The sequence below is a fragment of the Salvelinus alpinus genome, chromosome 6, assembly GCF_045679555.1.
Source record: "Salvelinus alpinus chromosome 6, SLU_Salpinus.1, whole genome shotgun sequence".
Lineage (NCBI taxonomy): Eukaryota > Metazoa > Chordata > Actinopteri > Salmoniformes > Salmonidae > Salvelinus > Salvelinus alpinus.
The window spans coordinates 65,845,221-65,860,227 of NC_092091.1; the positions used below are offsets into that span (position 1 = coordinate 65,845,221).

At 45.6% G+C, this 15,007-nt stretch overlaps 1 protein-coding gene across 6 annotated transcripts in view; it reads left to right on the forward strand.

The window, feature by feature from the left end:
- Positions 1 to 14,186, forward strand: part of LOC139579131 (F-box/WD repeat-containing protein 7) — a 120,473-nt gene extending 106,287 nt beyond the window's left edge. For all 6 annotated transcript variants that reach the window (XM_071407441.1, XM_071407436.1, XM_071407438.1 and 3 more), the window contains exons 8-11: positions 4,762 to 4,943; positions 5,936 to 6,161; positions 7,873 to 8,083; positions 11,508 to 14,186. In XM_071407441.1, the coding sequence (XP_071263542.1) occupies positions 4,762 to 4,943; positions 5,936 to 6,161; positions 7,873 to 8,083; positions 11,508 to 11,776 (888 nt within the window). In that variant the 3' untranslated portion in view covers positions 11,777 to 14,186. The remainder of the gene's footprint in view (positions 1 to 4,761; positions 4,944 to 5,935; positions 6,162 to 7,872; positions 8,084 to 11,507) is intronic.
- Positions 14,187 to 15,007: the final 821 nt, after the last annotated feature.

A 15,007-nucleotide genomic window follows, 5' to 3' on the forward strand; every position in this document is an offset into this window, starting at 1 on the left:
TCTGCTGAACATGTTCTAATGTAGAGAACAAACGCAGTGCAAAGCCTACTGTTTAGAACTCATGTTATGGACCTCGTTTCCTTTTATGGCATGTTCAGTCCCCCAGTTGCATTTCTCAAAGTAGCACCTGGCATTGATACATCGCTTGGAACAAAATGGAGCAAGACACGTGTCTGGTGCTGTAATGTCTCCATAGATTTTCCCTGTTAGACATGGCTCGCGTGTACAACGTATCCCATCCAACACCATTTACCGTTTCATTTCCATCGTGCGTCACGGCAGAATTTCTTCAGATCAGATCATGGATCTTCCGCTGTTGTGGAATTTAGCCTTTCATGTCGCCAATGAAAGATTCCATCATTATCTGAGACTAGGATTGTTATTCTTGTCCTTTAGATACCAGAGGTTTTTCCTCTCTCACTCCGTCAGTACTATCATACAGTATGGGAGTGAATCAAGACACCCCACTGTGAGCAATCAAGACATGATTGCACCAGCAGATTACTCTACAAACGCTTCCTTGACTCTTCTCCTTGAGAGACTGGCTTGCGTCCCAAATGGCACCCTATGCCCTTTATAGTGCACTACTTTTGACCAGGGCCCACAGTAGGGCACTATAATAGGGCATAGGATGCCATTTGGGAAGTACAAACCTGGAATTCCGCATTGCTCTGCGGTTAAGTAAGATAACAGGGCGCCATTGGAGTTCTGTTAAAAGCGTTTGCTTTGAGACTGAAGAAGAGGAGGCTAGAAACCACAATGCCGTGAAATGATGGTCTGGGCTCAGACGGAGAACTGCTTCGGTTTGGCTTCATTGTTGATGCTCTATTTTATTTTTTTACATATTAGCATTTTGTTTACTGCAGCCCCAGACTTTAAATTGTCTGTTAGTTTTCCTCAGTCTGTCTCTCTTCAGTAGCCTAGCGATCAGATGTTGTCGTGGAATATGGTGCGGGCTGCTGAGTCCGTCTGAGGCATGCACCTTTTGTCTTTGCTGTCCTTCGCTTTCAATGAGAGCTGTCAAGCTTCGATCTACACACACAGTACACACACACTGTACACGCACCCAGTACACACACACACAGTACACACACACTGTACACGCACCCAGTACACACACACAGTACACACACACTGTACACGCACCCAGTGCTTCAAAGGCTGTCTGTCTGTGCGCTAGAGCAGTGAAAGTCCTTGTGCCCGTCAACAGACAACTCTGCTGCCTGTCACACACACTCCGCTGCCTGTCAGGCTGATCTAAAATGGCAGGCAAACAGCCTGGCAGGCAGGCAGATTCCCTCTATTACAGAGAGGAAAGACATCTTCTGTTATGCCAGATGCTACACACACACACACACACTCTAGCTGTGTGTTCCTGGTGCACCTTCACCTCAGATAATAACATGTGAAGCTCCAGACTCCATAATGAGTCCATTGATCTCCTTGTATATGAGACCTACATGTATTGAACTGAAGCATCACATTCAATGTTTATTTGATTGAAATCTAAATTGATTGTTCTGGTTGGGTCATGTCTCATCTTTGTAGACTGTGTTTTGACATGTGTGTCGTTGTGAGAGACTGTTAGCCTATGTTATTATGTTCATACTAATCGGCGTATCCAGACCTGGCATGTCCCCACTAGCTAGATGTGGGATCACAGCTGAGAGCGTGACTAACATGGATCAACGCCAGGTCTGTGTTGACCGTCAAACAGAAACTTCTGAGGCCGTATCATCAAGACCCAGGAATGCATGCGGAGGCCTTATCGTGTTGAGTTTACACCCTTCTCCTGTGTGTCACGGGGCCATTTGCACAGTGCTGGAAAAACCCTTGTTCTCTCGGTTTATTCACTTTATCTCTCCCTCATTGTCCTTGAAAGGACATCTCTCTTTTTCATGTTTTCCCTCCCTCTACAGCTCCCTCTCTCTCCCTCTACTGCTTCCACTCTCCCTCCCTCTACTGCTCCCACTCTCTCCCTCCCTCTACTGCTCCCACTCTCTCCCTCCCTCTACTGCTCCCACTCTCTCCCTCCCTCTACTGCTCCCACTCTCTCCCTCCCTCTACTGCTCCCACTCTCTCCCTCCCTCTACTGCTCCCACTCTCTCCCTCCCTCTACTGCTCCCACTCTCTCCCTCCCTCTACTGCTCCCACTCTCTCCCTCCCCCACTCTGTCCCTCCCTCTACTGCTCCCACTCTCTCCCTCCCTCCCTCCCCCACTCTCTCCCTCCCTCTACTGCTCCCACTCTCTCCCTCCCTCTACTGCTCCCACTCTCTCCCTCTCCCCTCCCTCCCCCACTCTCTCCCTCCCTCTACTGCTCCCACTCTCTCCCTCCCTCTACTGCTCCCACTCTCTCCCTCCCTCCCTCCCCCACTCTCTCCCTCCCTCTACTGCTCCCACTCTCTCTGTACCTCTGAGTCATAATGAGATCTTGGGTAACCACCAGGTCTGTTCAAATGCAGGCGGCAGCAAGAAAAACACCTCTGTACACAAACATTCCTCTCCAGCATATAGGCTCCTTTACATCTGACCTCTGCTGGACTGTGAGCTCTCTCTGATTAACACAACAAGGTCTGCAATCTGGCCTAGTCTGAGTTTCCCGCAAACGTTGTCTAGCCTAGTATATGTGACCATCTTGTTATTTTGCACTGTGCCGCTTTCTCATAGCCTTGTAATAGACCCTGTTTGTTTATCTCCCGGGGCTAGCTGGCTAGCCTTTTACCTTCAGTTAGCATCACCTGTCTGTTGGCATCCTCACTTACCGACCTGGTTTTGTTGGGGGTTTTTCTGTTCTGAAGACTATGCCTTCTGGGAAAGGTGACCATTATGGGAAGGAGACAACTGTCAGCAGTCGCAGTAGAAAAACAAAATGGTCTCCCCAATTGAAAGATAACTGTGGGGAAGAGCAATACAGGGTACCTTTCCAACATTTTAACGCCAAGGATCAAAGGATTCAGGAAGGAAGTGTAATGCAAAAATGGAGCACTTGATCAAACCCTGGTCTTCAAACCAGCCCCTAACAGGCCCTCGAGGAAGAATGCCTAATCTTCCTCTGAGACGCAGAGAGATGCCTCTTCATATTTGTTCAACACAGGCAGATAAATAGACACCTAAGCCTCCACTTTCAGGGGTCCTTCTCTCCTTGACTCTGAAGTAGGCTTTAATCACCCGAGAGCAGGAGAGAATGCTTCCACGTTCTTGGAACCCGAATGTCAGAACCCTGGGCTTGTTTTGCTTGGGAATCCATCACCCTGGTAACAGACTTGCTGTGTGTTGAGTACTTTGACTCAGGACAGTGTTTTGATGTGATGCAGTCAAAAATATGTATACATGTAATATTGATCTCATTCAATGCATTCATGACCACAACCTGGTACTATGTTGACAGCTGACAGAACAACATGCCAAAATACTCCACTGTATTTTACCCATTATTTATTAGACCGTTTACTGACGTTGACAGTCACTGTTAGATGGTGACCATCTCGCTCAGTCGTAGCAGAAGCTTTCATCTCATTATATCCTGCTTGGAACCATTACTAATTGCCGCCTCCTCCTCTTCCCGCAATATAACCGTTATGAAGCTGAGCGAATGGAGGCCTGACTGCAGTTAGATGGATAAAATAAATAGCTTGTGACATTGGAGAGAAAAGGTTACGTCCCAAAGTTAATTAAGCGTCCCTGTTTATCACAGGAGAGCAAGGGAGATGGATGGAGAGTGTAACTGAGATGGGAGCGTGAGAGAGCGACTGCAGTTACACTCTACTCACTCACCTCAGTAAAACCTCAGTAAAACCCCTGCCCCCGCTTTGCCTTGACGGTCGCTGGACGCTCGCCACTTTATCAGCTTCATTCAGGAGGTCACATGTTTTACACCCTCCGCGACACGTCCCGGCACGGATCATAACGCCCCCGGAACAGACTGGTTCCTCCGGTTTACCATCCCATCCCAAAAAATCTAATTAAATTCGAGGGATAATTATATTTAGGGGGATAAGGGCTATGGAAGCCGTTACAAATTGAATAGAATAGATTGGAAAGATTTCTTTAATCACTGTACTGTAATCAATAGCTAATCTCGCTTTGCAAATTAGGAAGAATGGGTCTCTTTTTGTGAAGGCTTTGTCACCACCTATACTCCAGACCTGGGTTCAAATACTATTTGAAATCTTTCAAATACTTAGTGGTTGCTCCAGTCTGCCTGGCGTGTCAGATGGTCGGGTTTTGCCCTTTTCCGGCTAATGTGTTGGTTAGATTGCACCAGCAAAGCTCAATAAAGCCCAGAGAAAGTATTTGAACCCCAGGACTGCCATCTTCTTGGAACAACAGAAGGAAATGGCTCCTCATTCAACTGTAGATAAGTATAAAGCAATTCCCTAAGACGGAGGAAAGGTCAATATAATACATTTTATCCCCCCTGTGCTGCAGTTACATGTGGATTGACTTGACTAGAGGTTTTTTAGGAAAGGTCAGATCAATTTAAATTCACTTTGTTATACCTTCTGAATGGAACGTGATCTCAGCCTGGTATCCCATCCTGTCTTCAACTGGACTTCCATCCAATCATCGGAGGGTCAATCTCAAACTTGAGGGAAATGGATTTATATAATTACGTGGGAAGGGAGGGGAACTCACCACGTCCACCACCAATGTGTGGCTCCCATCTATGTGAATATGTCATAGCATGGAGTATGCATAATGAGGTGTGTTTTATGTTTGTCATTGTGAAGTATCTAGACTGAGAGATCTTCTCTCTGCAGTGTCTGAGGACGTTGGTGGGCCACACGGGGGGCGTGTGGTCGTCCCAGATGAGGGACAACATCATCATCAGCGGCTCCACCGACCGGACGCTCAAGGTCTGGAACGCAGAGACGGGCGACTGTATCCACACCCTGTACGGGCATACCTCAACGGTGCGCTGTATGCACCTGCACGAGAAAACGTATGTACTGAGTGACTGTTCCCCCACAGGTTGTTATCGTTCAAATGGACCAGTAGTTGTCCGACACGAGTTGAGAAACATACTCTATTCTATTCCTGGTATCAAAACAGCATGTATTACAAGCATACTGTACCCAGGCAGTAAAAAACACATCAGTGGAAGACCACAACATGCCAATGTGCCTCATGAAGTGTACTTAGGGTCTCATAGGGACTGAATAGAACCCTGAATAGAACCAAAGTGGCCGTCTAAGTGATCCGCCTGCCACTCCTCTAGTGCTCTTCCTGCCTCGAGGCCGATGTGTTCTGTGTAACATTTTGATTACTCACTCGCAGGAAGTGAAGGGCCTCTGGCGGCTGCAGGGCTTGACAGTGGAAGAACAGTGATTTCCATCTTTGTCAGTGCTGGATGCCGGAAGCCGTATTGTAACTTATGGAGTACGCCTCCCAATTCTTTATGAGCCTGTTTTTCCTGCTTTCTGTGCCGGAGGGGTTGCAGGTTTAGGAGGGGGTGGGTATTGTGTCCTGGGGGTTTTGTGTACGTTCATGTACCAGCATGACGATGGCGAAACTCGAAGATGGTCTTTGTCAGAATGAGAAGGCTACAATCTTATTTACGTATTTCCTGTTTTGCTTTCATCAACTGTCATTATGGGAATGAGGGCTAGAGGTCAACCTCTTGCATTTACTGCCAGTAAATCACCAACATGAAGGATACGTGTCTGCAAGGCCCTGGCAAAAACACCATTAGGTTTGTCAAGATTCCCATCAAAGCTGTCACACTAACTGCTCCCTTTTCCCACACGAACATAAAAGCAATTGCCTTGATCCTATATGAATCCAATCTAACCAGTAGATTTGAGCCATAAACACTCAGCCTGTAATTCTCAGACATTCAGCCAGCTAACTTTAGATTTGATAAAGTCCTGCAGGAATAGACTAGTGTTTTGAATGTTGATGTCTCGTCAATCCGTCTCCTCTTTCTTCTCCCAGGGTGGTGAGTGGTTCTCGCGACGCCACGCTGCGCGTGTGGAACGTCGAGACGGGCCAGTGTTTACACGTCCTCATGGGCCACGTGGCTGCGGTGCGCTGCGTCCAGTACGACGGCCGCAGGGTGGTCAGCGGGGCCTACGACTTCATGGTCAAGGTCTGGGACCCCGAGACTGAGACCTGCCTCCACACGCTGCAGGGCCACACCAACAGAGTGTACTCACTACAGGTAGGGGTCTGTGTACACGTGCTGTCTCATATTTATTTACATTTGAGTAATTTAGCAGATGCTCTTATCCAGAGCGACTTACAGGAGCAATTAGGGTTACGTGCCTTGCTCAAGGGCACATTGACATATTTTTCACCTAGTCAGCTCTGGGATTTGAACCAGCAGCCTTTCAGTTACTGGCCCAACGCTCTTAACCGCTATGCTACCTGCCGCACACGCTCACTTACACTCATACGCACCACAGAGTCCAGCATGTCATTAATGTCTGAAGATTTGTGTAGTGACTTAGTCTATTGGATTTTAATCTACAGTCCTCTAAGTGAACCGTGTATTTAAACTGTGCATTTAAACTGTGCAAAATCAAGCCCTTCTCATCAAAGGGCACCCCGCCCCAACTCAAACATCACTATTTTTACTTTCCTTTTATGTCCTACTATTTGGCAGCCCTCTAGGGATAAAACACGAAACGAATCAATTTAGCACGCCGTCATCCTCTACTCAAATCAAATCCCTTCATATATCCACTGTACAGTTTGGTGTAAATTATAATCATCTCTTTTGAAAGTGTACAACAGGGTCTCATCTGGTTCATACAGTGCCTAACGCGTCCATAAAACAAGAACGATAGACCTCGGAGGACTTAGAGAACCCAGAGCCCTTTAAAACAGTGTTTGCCGTTGGTGCTGAGAACCGCCATTCCACAATATGATAAGGTGGTTGCCATGTGAACCACACTGGTTGGGAAAAAGCCACAACAAAATTGTCCCTCTGTCTGTTGTATCCAAGGCAGCAGAGCAGCAGTACGATGGGTTTTTCTCAACTCCTTCTCTTTCTACGTTGCAGTAACATTATATAAACAGAACATTGGTGTGAGTCTGGGTCACACACACACACACACACACACACACACACACACACACACACACACACACACACACACACACACACACACACACACACACACACACACACACACACACACACACAGTAGTAGTAGTGTTAGAAGGTTAATGGATTCCTCTGCCTTGTGTCCTCGAAGATGTCCTCTCCCTTTACATCTCTCTTGCTCTTGCTCTCTCTCTCTGTGTGATAACGGAGCAGTTTAGAGCCACAACTATCACCTTCAGAGAGAGAGGCTGCATCCCAAATGGTTCCCTTTTCCCTTTATAGTGCACTGCTTTTGACCAGGCTCAAAAGTAGTTCATCTGAATAGGGAATAGGGGGGAGAGAGAGAGAGAGGTTTACTGTTTAGATGGACAGATGCCCTCCACTCTATACACTCTATGTGACTCTGACTTTGAAAAAGCTGTACACATCTATACAATGAATTAGATCTAATGAATTAATGTGATATTATATGAATGCTAATGAATTTAATTCATTATATCTTATGCAATAGTATCTAGAAAAGCCTTATTTGACTCCGATTCAATGGATTCATCAGACACATCCGATCTGAATTCCGATGTAGAATTCCTTATTTTACACTACATTTTATTGTAATATATAAGTGGATCCTCCTCTGTGTGGCTTGCTCTTTGGGTTCTGTCCCAGGGTACTGTAAAGCCTCTCTGATAACTGCTGCTGATGGAAAAAGGGCTTCATGAATACATTCTATTGATTGATTCCATGCTAGAATAGAAATGACTGGAATCTGTTGGTGTCAAACGGAATGTACCGCAATAACTGGCTCATCCTTCCACCCCTCCAGTTTGATGGGATCCACGTGGTGAGTGGTAGCCTGGACACGTCTATCCGGGTGTGGGATGTGGAGACGGGTAACTGCATCCACACTCTGACAGGTCACCAGTCCCTCACCAGCGGCATGGAGCTCAAAGACAACATCCTGGTCTCGGGCAACGCCGACTCCACCGTCAAGATCTGGGACATCAAGACGGGACAGTGCCTGCAGACGTTGCAAGGTGAGTCTTCGTCCTTCCCACAGACACACGTAGTGCCTGGAGACGTTGCAAGGCGAGTCTGTCGTCAACGCCCTCGTTGGAACAGGGTTGTATTCATTAAAGAACAACGAAGTGAAACGCTTAGCAATGGAAAATGAAAACGGGTGTTTCTCATTGGACAAGTTCAGGTAGTCCCTCCCTGTTTCAGCCTGTTTTCTTCTGTTTGGTGGTTTGTAAATACAACCATGTTTGATTGATTGGTTGATTTGATATGACTTATATAGTGCGTTCTTGACTCTCAAAATGCTTTACATGGTATGGGGGGAAACTCCCTTCAAACTCCACCATCTACCGCAGACAACTCTACAACCTCCTTTTATCTGTAAGTGGGGAAAATGTCTGGAATTGGCCAATTTTGGACCCGAGCATAAGGCTGTTGCTCTGAGATATTCACTCAATGATGTGCTTGGCTGTGCATGGCCAAACGGCGCCAACACATTGTGGGCCAGCCAGCCAGCCACTCTTCAGATAGGGATCATTTCCCTGGCTCTGGATGTTAGTGTAACAGTTCTCTCAGCCATTAGCACTAAGTACTGTTACCTTGAATGGGGAGAAATGGAGAAACCTTTACTGTGCAGCTGCACTGTTTTCTGCCAGTGCTAATTTCCCCCCAAATGGCCTTATTAGTGAACTACAAACCCAACGATTCCCATGGAACTACAACTCACACGTGTCCCCTCCCCTTGGAACAAAGGGAATAGATATCGCCCTGTTTTAGAATGAGAGAGAAGAGGGGAGGATGTGAGAGGAGGGGTGAAAGGGGTGATGGCCCTGCATGAGGATGAGAGAGAAGGCAAGAAAGGCATTCTATGCTATCAAAAGGAACATAAAGTTCGACATACCAATTAGGATCTAGCTAAAAAAATACTTGAATCAGTTATAGAACCCATTGCCCTTTATGGTTGTGAGGTCTGGGGTCCGCTCACCAACCAAGAATTCACAAACACCAAATAATGCATGCAGAGCAGAATTAGGCCAATACCCGCTAATTATCAAAATCCAGAAAAAAGCCGTTAAATTCTACAACACCCTAGAAGGAAGCGATTCCCAAACCTTCCATAACAAAGCCATCACCTACAAAGAGATGAACCTGGAGAAGAGCCCCTTAATTAAGCAAGCTGGTCCTGGAGCTCTGCTCACAAACACAAACAGAGCCCCAGGACAGAAACACAATTAGACTGAACCAAATCATGAGAAAACAAAAAGATAATTACTTGACACATTGGAAAGACTTTACAAAAAACCAGCGACGACTAGAATGGTATTTGGCCCTAAATAGAGAGTACACAGTGGCAGAATACCTGACCACTGACTGACCCAAAATTAAGGAATTATTTGGTTATGTACAGACTCAGTGAGCATAGCCTTGCTATTGAGAGGCCACTGAAGGCAGAACTGGCCACAAAATGAGGTGGAAACTGAGCTGCACTTCCTAACCTCCTGCCAAATGTACGACCATATTAGAGAGAGATTTCCCTCCGATTACACAGACCCACAAAGAATTTCGAAAACAAACCCAATTTTGATAAACTCCCATATCTATTGGGTGAAATACCACAGTGTTCCATCACAGCAGCAAGATTTGTGACCTGTTGCCACAAGGAAAGGTCAACCAGTGAAGAACAAACACAACCTATATTTATTTATTTTCCCTTTTGTAGTTAAACTATTTGCACATCATTACAACACTGTATATAGACATAATGACATTTGAAATGTCTTTATTCTTTTGGAACTTTTGTGAGTGTTCATTTTTTATCTGTTTCACTTGCTTTGGCAATGTAACATATGTTTCCCATGCCAATAAAGCCCCTTATGATGAGGAAGCAAGGTGGATGGGGTCCTGTCTTGTCGGGGAGCCTGGCCCAGGTCCTGTCTTGTCGGGGAGCCTGGCCCATGAGGGGCATGACAAGGGGGCGTGACGCTCGGCCAAGAGGGCATGGAGGGGGATGGGGTGCAGGGATGTAGGTCATGTAATTGGGTCAATGGGCAATTTCTGCCATTCATTCATTAGGGCATTTAGATAAGACAAAAGCCTCAACAGGCAACTCACTGGCAGCCACAGATGAGGTACTTAAGCTGAGAGGATAGGTAACGACGTAGCCAGCTGCTTTGTTGTGGAAATTTACATGGAGAGGGAGGGAAGAGAGGGGGAGGGTGAGAGAGAGAGATATGTGGGGGTTGGCTGGGTACATTGTCAAATCTTTGTGAGAAAGGCGCAGTGCAAAATGTCTAGCCCTTTGAAAACACTACAGACAGACGAAGGGAGAGGATGAGGGTTTACACTGCTGGCTGCCACTGGAGCACTGTTCAAATGACATTTGTTGGTAGGCTAATGAACACAATTCCTAGTGTACTTCATACAATGAATGATTTCGCATTCATAATGAGCACATTTCATTGTGGACTGTAGTACACCATATTAGAGATATCATCCTGATTACTATTCACTGTTTAGAGTTTTGTGGAATAACTGCTGGAAGGTATTGTAATGTTGCCAGCCACATCTTTGAAACTGTGATTCTGTGTTTTAATAGTGTAAACTAGATCAAATGTGGGGGATTTATCATCTGCATTTCTTCAGGGAATATTAGTCATTCACACAGACACACACAGGGGCACCTCGTCGAAAGAGAAGGCAACAGTCACAGACGCCACATTCTACACACCAAATGGGTGTTGCTGCCACACACACACACACACACACACACACACCGCTGTAGTGCCAACAGGCTGCAGTCAGCAGAGCTAGTCAGCAGCTGTAGATGGTGACAGCTCTATGCCCTGGGCTCCTCTCCTCTACTAGCCCAGGATTTTCCATGGCAGACGAGGACAAGGCAGGGTGCCTTATTTCCCTGCCTTAACACTCTCCAGAAATAAACCGTATAGTATTTACCATCTCTACCAGGTCTTCCACCAATGACCTCGCAATCAATGATTTCTTTCTATCAAGCCTTTTCTCTTTATTGGTTTCCTTTTTTCCCTCACTCGTTGAGTCCATCTAACTCTCTGCCTCTGTGTTCTTGAAGGGATATTATGGGATTTTGGCAACGAGGCCCTTCATCTACTTTCCGAGAGTCGGATGAACTCATTGATGCCATTTTTATGTCTCTGTGTCCAGTATGAAGGAAGTTAGAGGTAGTTTCGCGACCCAATGCTAACTAGCTTTAGCGCAATTGATGGAAGTCACATCGACTTCAAGTAATTGCGCTAACGCTAGTTAGCAACTTCAGAGACAAAAAAATGGTATCTGTGAGTTCATCTGACTCTGGGGAGGTAGACGTTAAAGGGACACTACAGTGAAAAGGAGAAACTAGCTATTTATCTCTTTCACACATTCGCTCACTCTTCTCCCCCTCCTCTCTCTCCCCCTCTCCACCACCAGGTCCCCACAAGCACCAGAGCGCCGTGACGTGCCTGCAGTTCAACAAGAACTTTGTCATCACCAGCTCGGACGACGGCACGGTGAAGCTGTGGGACCTGAAGACGGGCGAGTTCATCCGCAACCTGGTGACGCTGGAGAGCGGCGGCAGCGGCGGGGTGGTGTGGCGCATCCGTGCCTCCAACACCAAGCTGGTGTGTGCCGTGGGAAGCCGCAACGGCACCGAGGAGACAAAACTACTGGTGCTAGACTTTGACGTGGACATGAAGTGAGAGGAGAGGAGCGGAAATGGTCGAGACGGGGACAAGTGAGGAGAGGGCAGGAGGGTTAAAGGGAGACGAGGATGAGATGGCTCAACATCGAGGGTGAACGTGCCCTAAACTCTTCACTCCCACACTCAGAAACAGCCCCACCCTACCCTCAACGCTACCACCGCCCCCTCCTTACCTCTCCCCTCCCCCCGCCAGTGGCCGTTTCTGACAAAGCCACAGTCGCCAACCTCACCGGCCAGCACCCGTACTTGTTACCCCTCCCACCTTAAGGGGGTGGAGTCCGAATCAGAAGGGGTGGGGTGGAAATGGGTGTGGCTTTAAACAGGGGTGTGGCGAGCCGCCCGCACCTCTGCGGTAGGCTGGGAGGAAGAGGAAGGAGAGGGGGAGGAACAGACTCGTCCAATAAAGGAGGAAGAGAAGAAAGACAGGAACTCTTGAAGAAATAACTCTGCGGCTATAGAGGCAGCTTCTTCGCAAAAAAAAACAGAGACTTGTTCACTCAAGCCTGACGCAAGCATTTGTTCAGATGTATAAAGATATATAATTTTTTATCCCCCACATAAAGCGCCAACCGACTATTTAATAGAAGAACAACACTGTATACAGTACACAAGGCAAAGACACAGGGAAACATCAAATTCTCATTTGAGGAAATTAAGTGAATTGGGAAAAAGTTGAACACACAGACACACAATATTAGCTAAGTAAGGAGGTTCTTGTCGTCGGGGAGAGAATGAGAGAAACGACATGCCAAGAATCTGATTGGTCCCCAAACCAGGTATGAGCCTATAACATCAGGCCCTATATCCTGTTCTCTGTTTGTTCCATTCTTATTGTTCTTCAGTCTTTTAGTTCCAGGGTTTGATTTCTTCAAAAAACACATAGGAGCACACACACAACTGTGAATTTGCTTTCCTGTTGTAGCTATGTTCTTTCAATCAGTTCAAAGACGAGGATTTTTGGTTGTTTGTTTTTTGGTTGCCTATTGTTGCCAACAGCAACAACTCCCAGTATTAACCTGTTCCACTCACGTCTTTGCTTTTGTTATCTCACCACGTTTTATTTTCTGTTTGGGTTGTTCTTTACATTTTTCTTTTCTTCATAGCTGAAGTCCGGAGATGTTACGTCTCCAGATTTAGACATTATGCTGTCCTTTGTTTTTCAACGAGTCTGGCTGGGTTGGTTCCTCAATGCTGGTTCTTACGTGGGGGGGGGAAAGGTTGGGGTTCTCTTCTCGGAGCTCTTCGTGTGGAATAGCGTCCTCCCTCCCTCCCTCCCAGTACCGTTTTCCCAGTGGGTAAACTGTATTTATGCTGCTAGATAAAACTGAAATTAAGATGGAACTTTTACTCGCTGTGACGTTTTAGTCCCAGACTAAATTCCAAAATGGACTCTTCTAATGTTTTAAACAGACGACACACAAAAGAGAGAGAGAGGGAAACATGACAATAACAACCGTGGTTTTGTTTCTGCCACTGAAACTTGAGCCAAACATGCCTCAGCGAGGCTGAGAGGAGAGAGTGTTGGACAAAGACAGGTTTGCCTGCGTAGAGGAAACGATAGGGTGTAATGTGCGTGTGTTGTGTGTGTGTGCGCGTGTGTATGTTTTTGGGCAAATTGTTAACACATTCCTTGGGACAAAGCGCTTTCAGCCAGTTCTGTGGGGAACTGTCTAGATGCTGTGTGGACTGGCAAAGAGAAAAAAGAAAATAGCAAATGTGTTTTTTTATTTTTTTTTATTGAGTGAATGAAAGAAAGAACTGTCCATCCATATGTGACTTGTTTCCATTCAAATGTTTGAAGCCACATTGATGAATGGGCGCAAACTGACAACAAGTACAGTAGAAGGCAGGACAGTCTTAGTGTTATGAATATGACATATTACACATTACAGTCAAACTGTTAAGCGCTAGCTAGCTCGCGTAGCAGTTAGCCGTCTAATGGTTTGTGAATGGAAAATGTACCAACAGGCAACCTGGCTTCAAGTGAACAGAACATTGTAGCCAAAACGATAAGTTAAACTCAATCTCCCAAGAAAGGAGTCACACACAACTCAAGCAGAACTGTGAAAGTGGTTTAACACTGTATATTAAAAAAAAAAAAAATCTTGTTCTTTCTCCTCTCTCGTTTTATTTTTAATCTGTTTTAATTTATGATCTGGTTTGAGAAATCAGATGCCGCAGGTGTTTTTATTTTTTCAGTTCATTCATGTAACTGCCTGGCAAAAAGAAAACAGACAGAGAAAAAAAACCTGAAAGGGATTGTGGATTTGTTTGATTCAACTTAGAATTTTTATTTTCTTATAAGTGCAATAAAATGTGAGGTTTTTTTTCTTTCATTTCAAGCATTTCAGTTGTCTGTTTTTCACTGTGTTATGTGTTCAATAAAGCGTCTTCGGTTTATTACATTACTGAGGGGAATACTTTCAAATACTTTGTCTTTGGTGCACGTTTCAACACACACACATTCGCATGGCAAATTAAACCGGTAACCACGATAACATTTGAGATTACTAGCATGTTGAACAAATGAGGTTCACGGAACTGGAGTCACGGTTAAGTAGTGTGCTGGTGCTTGGTTCTTCTACACACCAGTGTTCCTTGTGGTGTCAGAAGTCTCATTTCCATAGTATTTAATTTACCGTGACTACATAAGCGCCTAACCCCACCCATATCATTAGCTTCATTCTGTATCCAGTTTTGCTATACAACACTTGACCTCCACATTAGAACGTGTTAGCATATAAAACGAATGTATTCCTATGGGAATATCGACTACCTCCTCTCAACTGAAGTGTCATCTTCACTGTGTTCCGCTATGGACGTCTAATATGCGCCTGCACTGTTGAAATCCAGAGTGGTTCGTATATTCAGACTTCCAGTTTAAGCCTGTGGTTTCTCATCTGCATGTTGGCTAGTGATATCTCATCTTTTCTTCTTCAGGCTGCAGTATAAAAGACTCTCTAAAAATATAGTTTTTATTTTTAACTAGGCAAGTCGGATAAGAACAAATTCCTATTTTACAATGACGGCCTATAAAGGCATGAAGACTGTAGGTAAAGTATCCCCTCTTGTCGACAAGTTTATCCCTTCATGCCTATTCCATCTGAGACTGCAGTCGTTGTGATGCATACAGACTGGTTGTAGTTGGGATTTTTTATATTTTTTTTAAAGAATGGGATGATTTGGGTACAGGGGAGAAAATAGATGTACTCTTATATGCCTGAGTGCA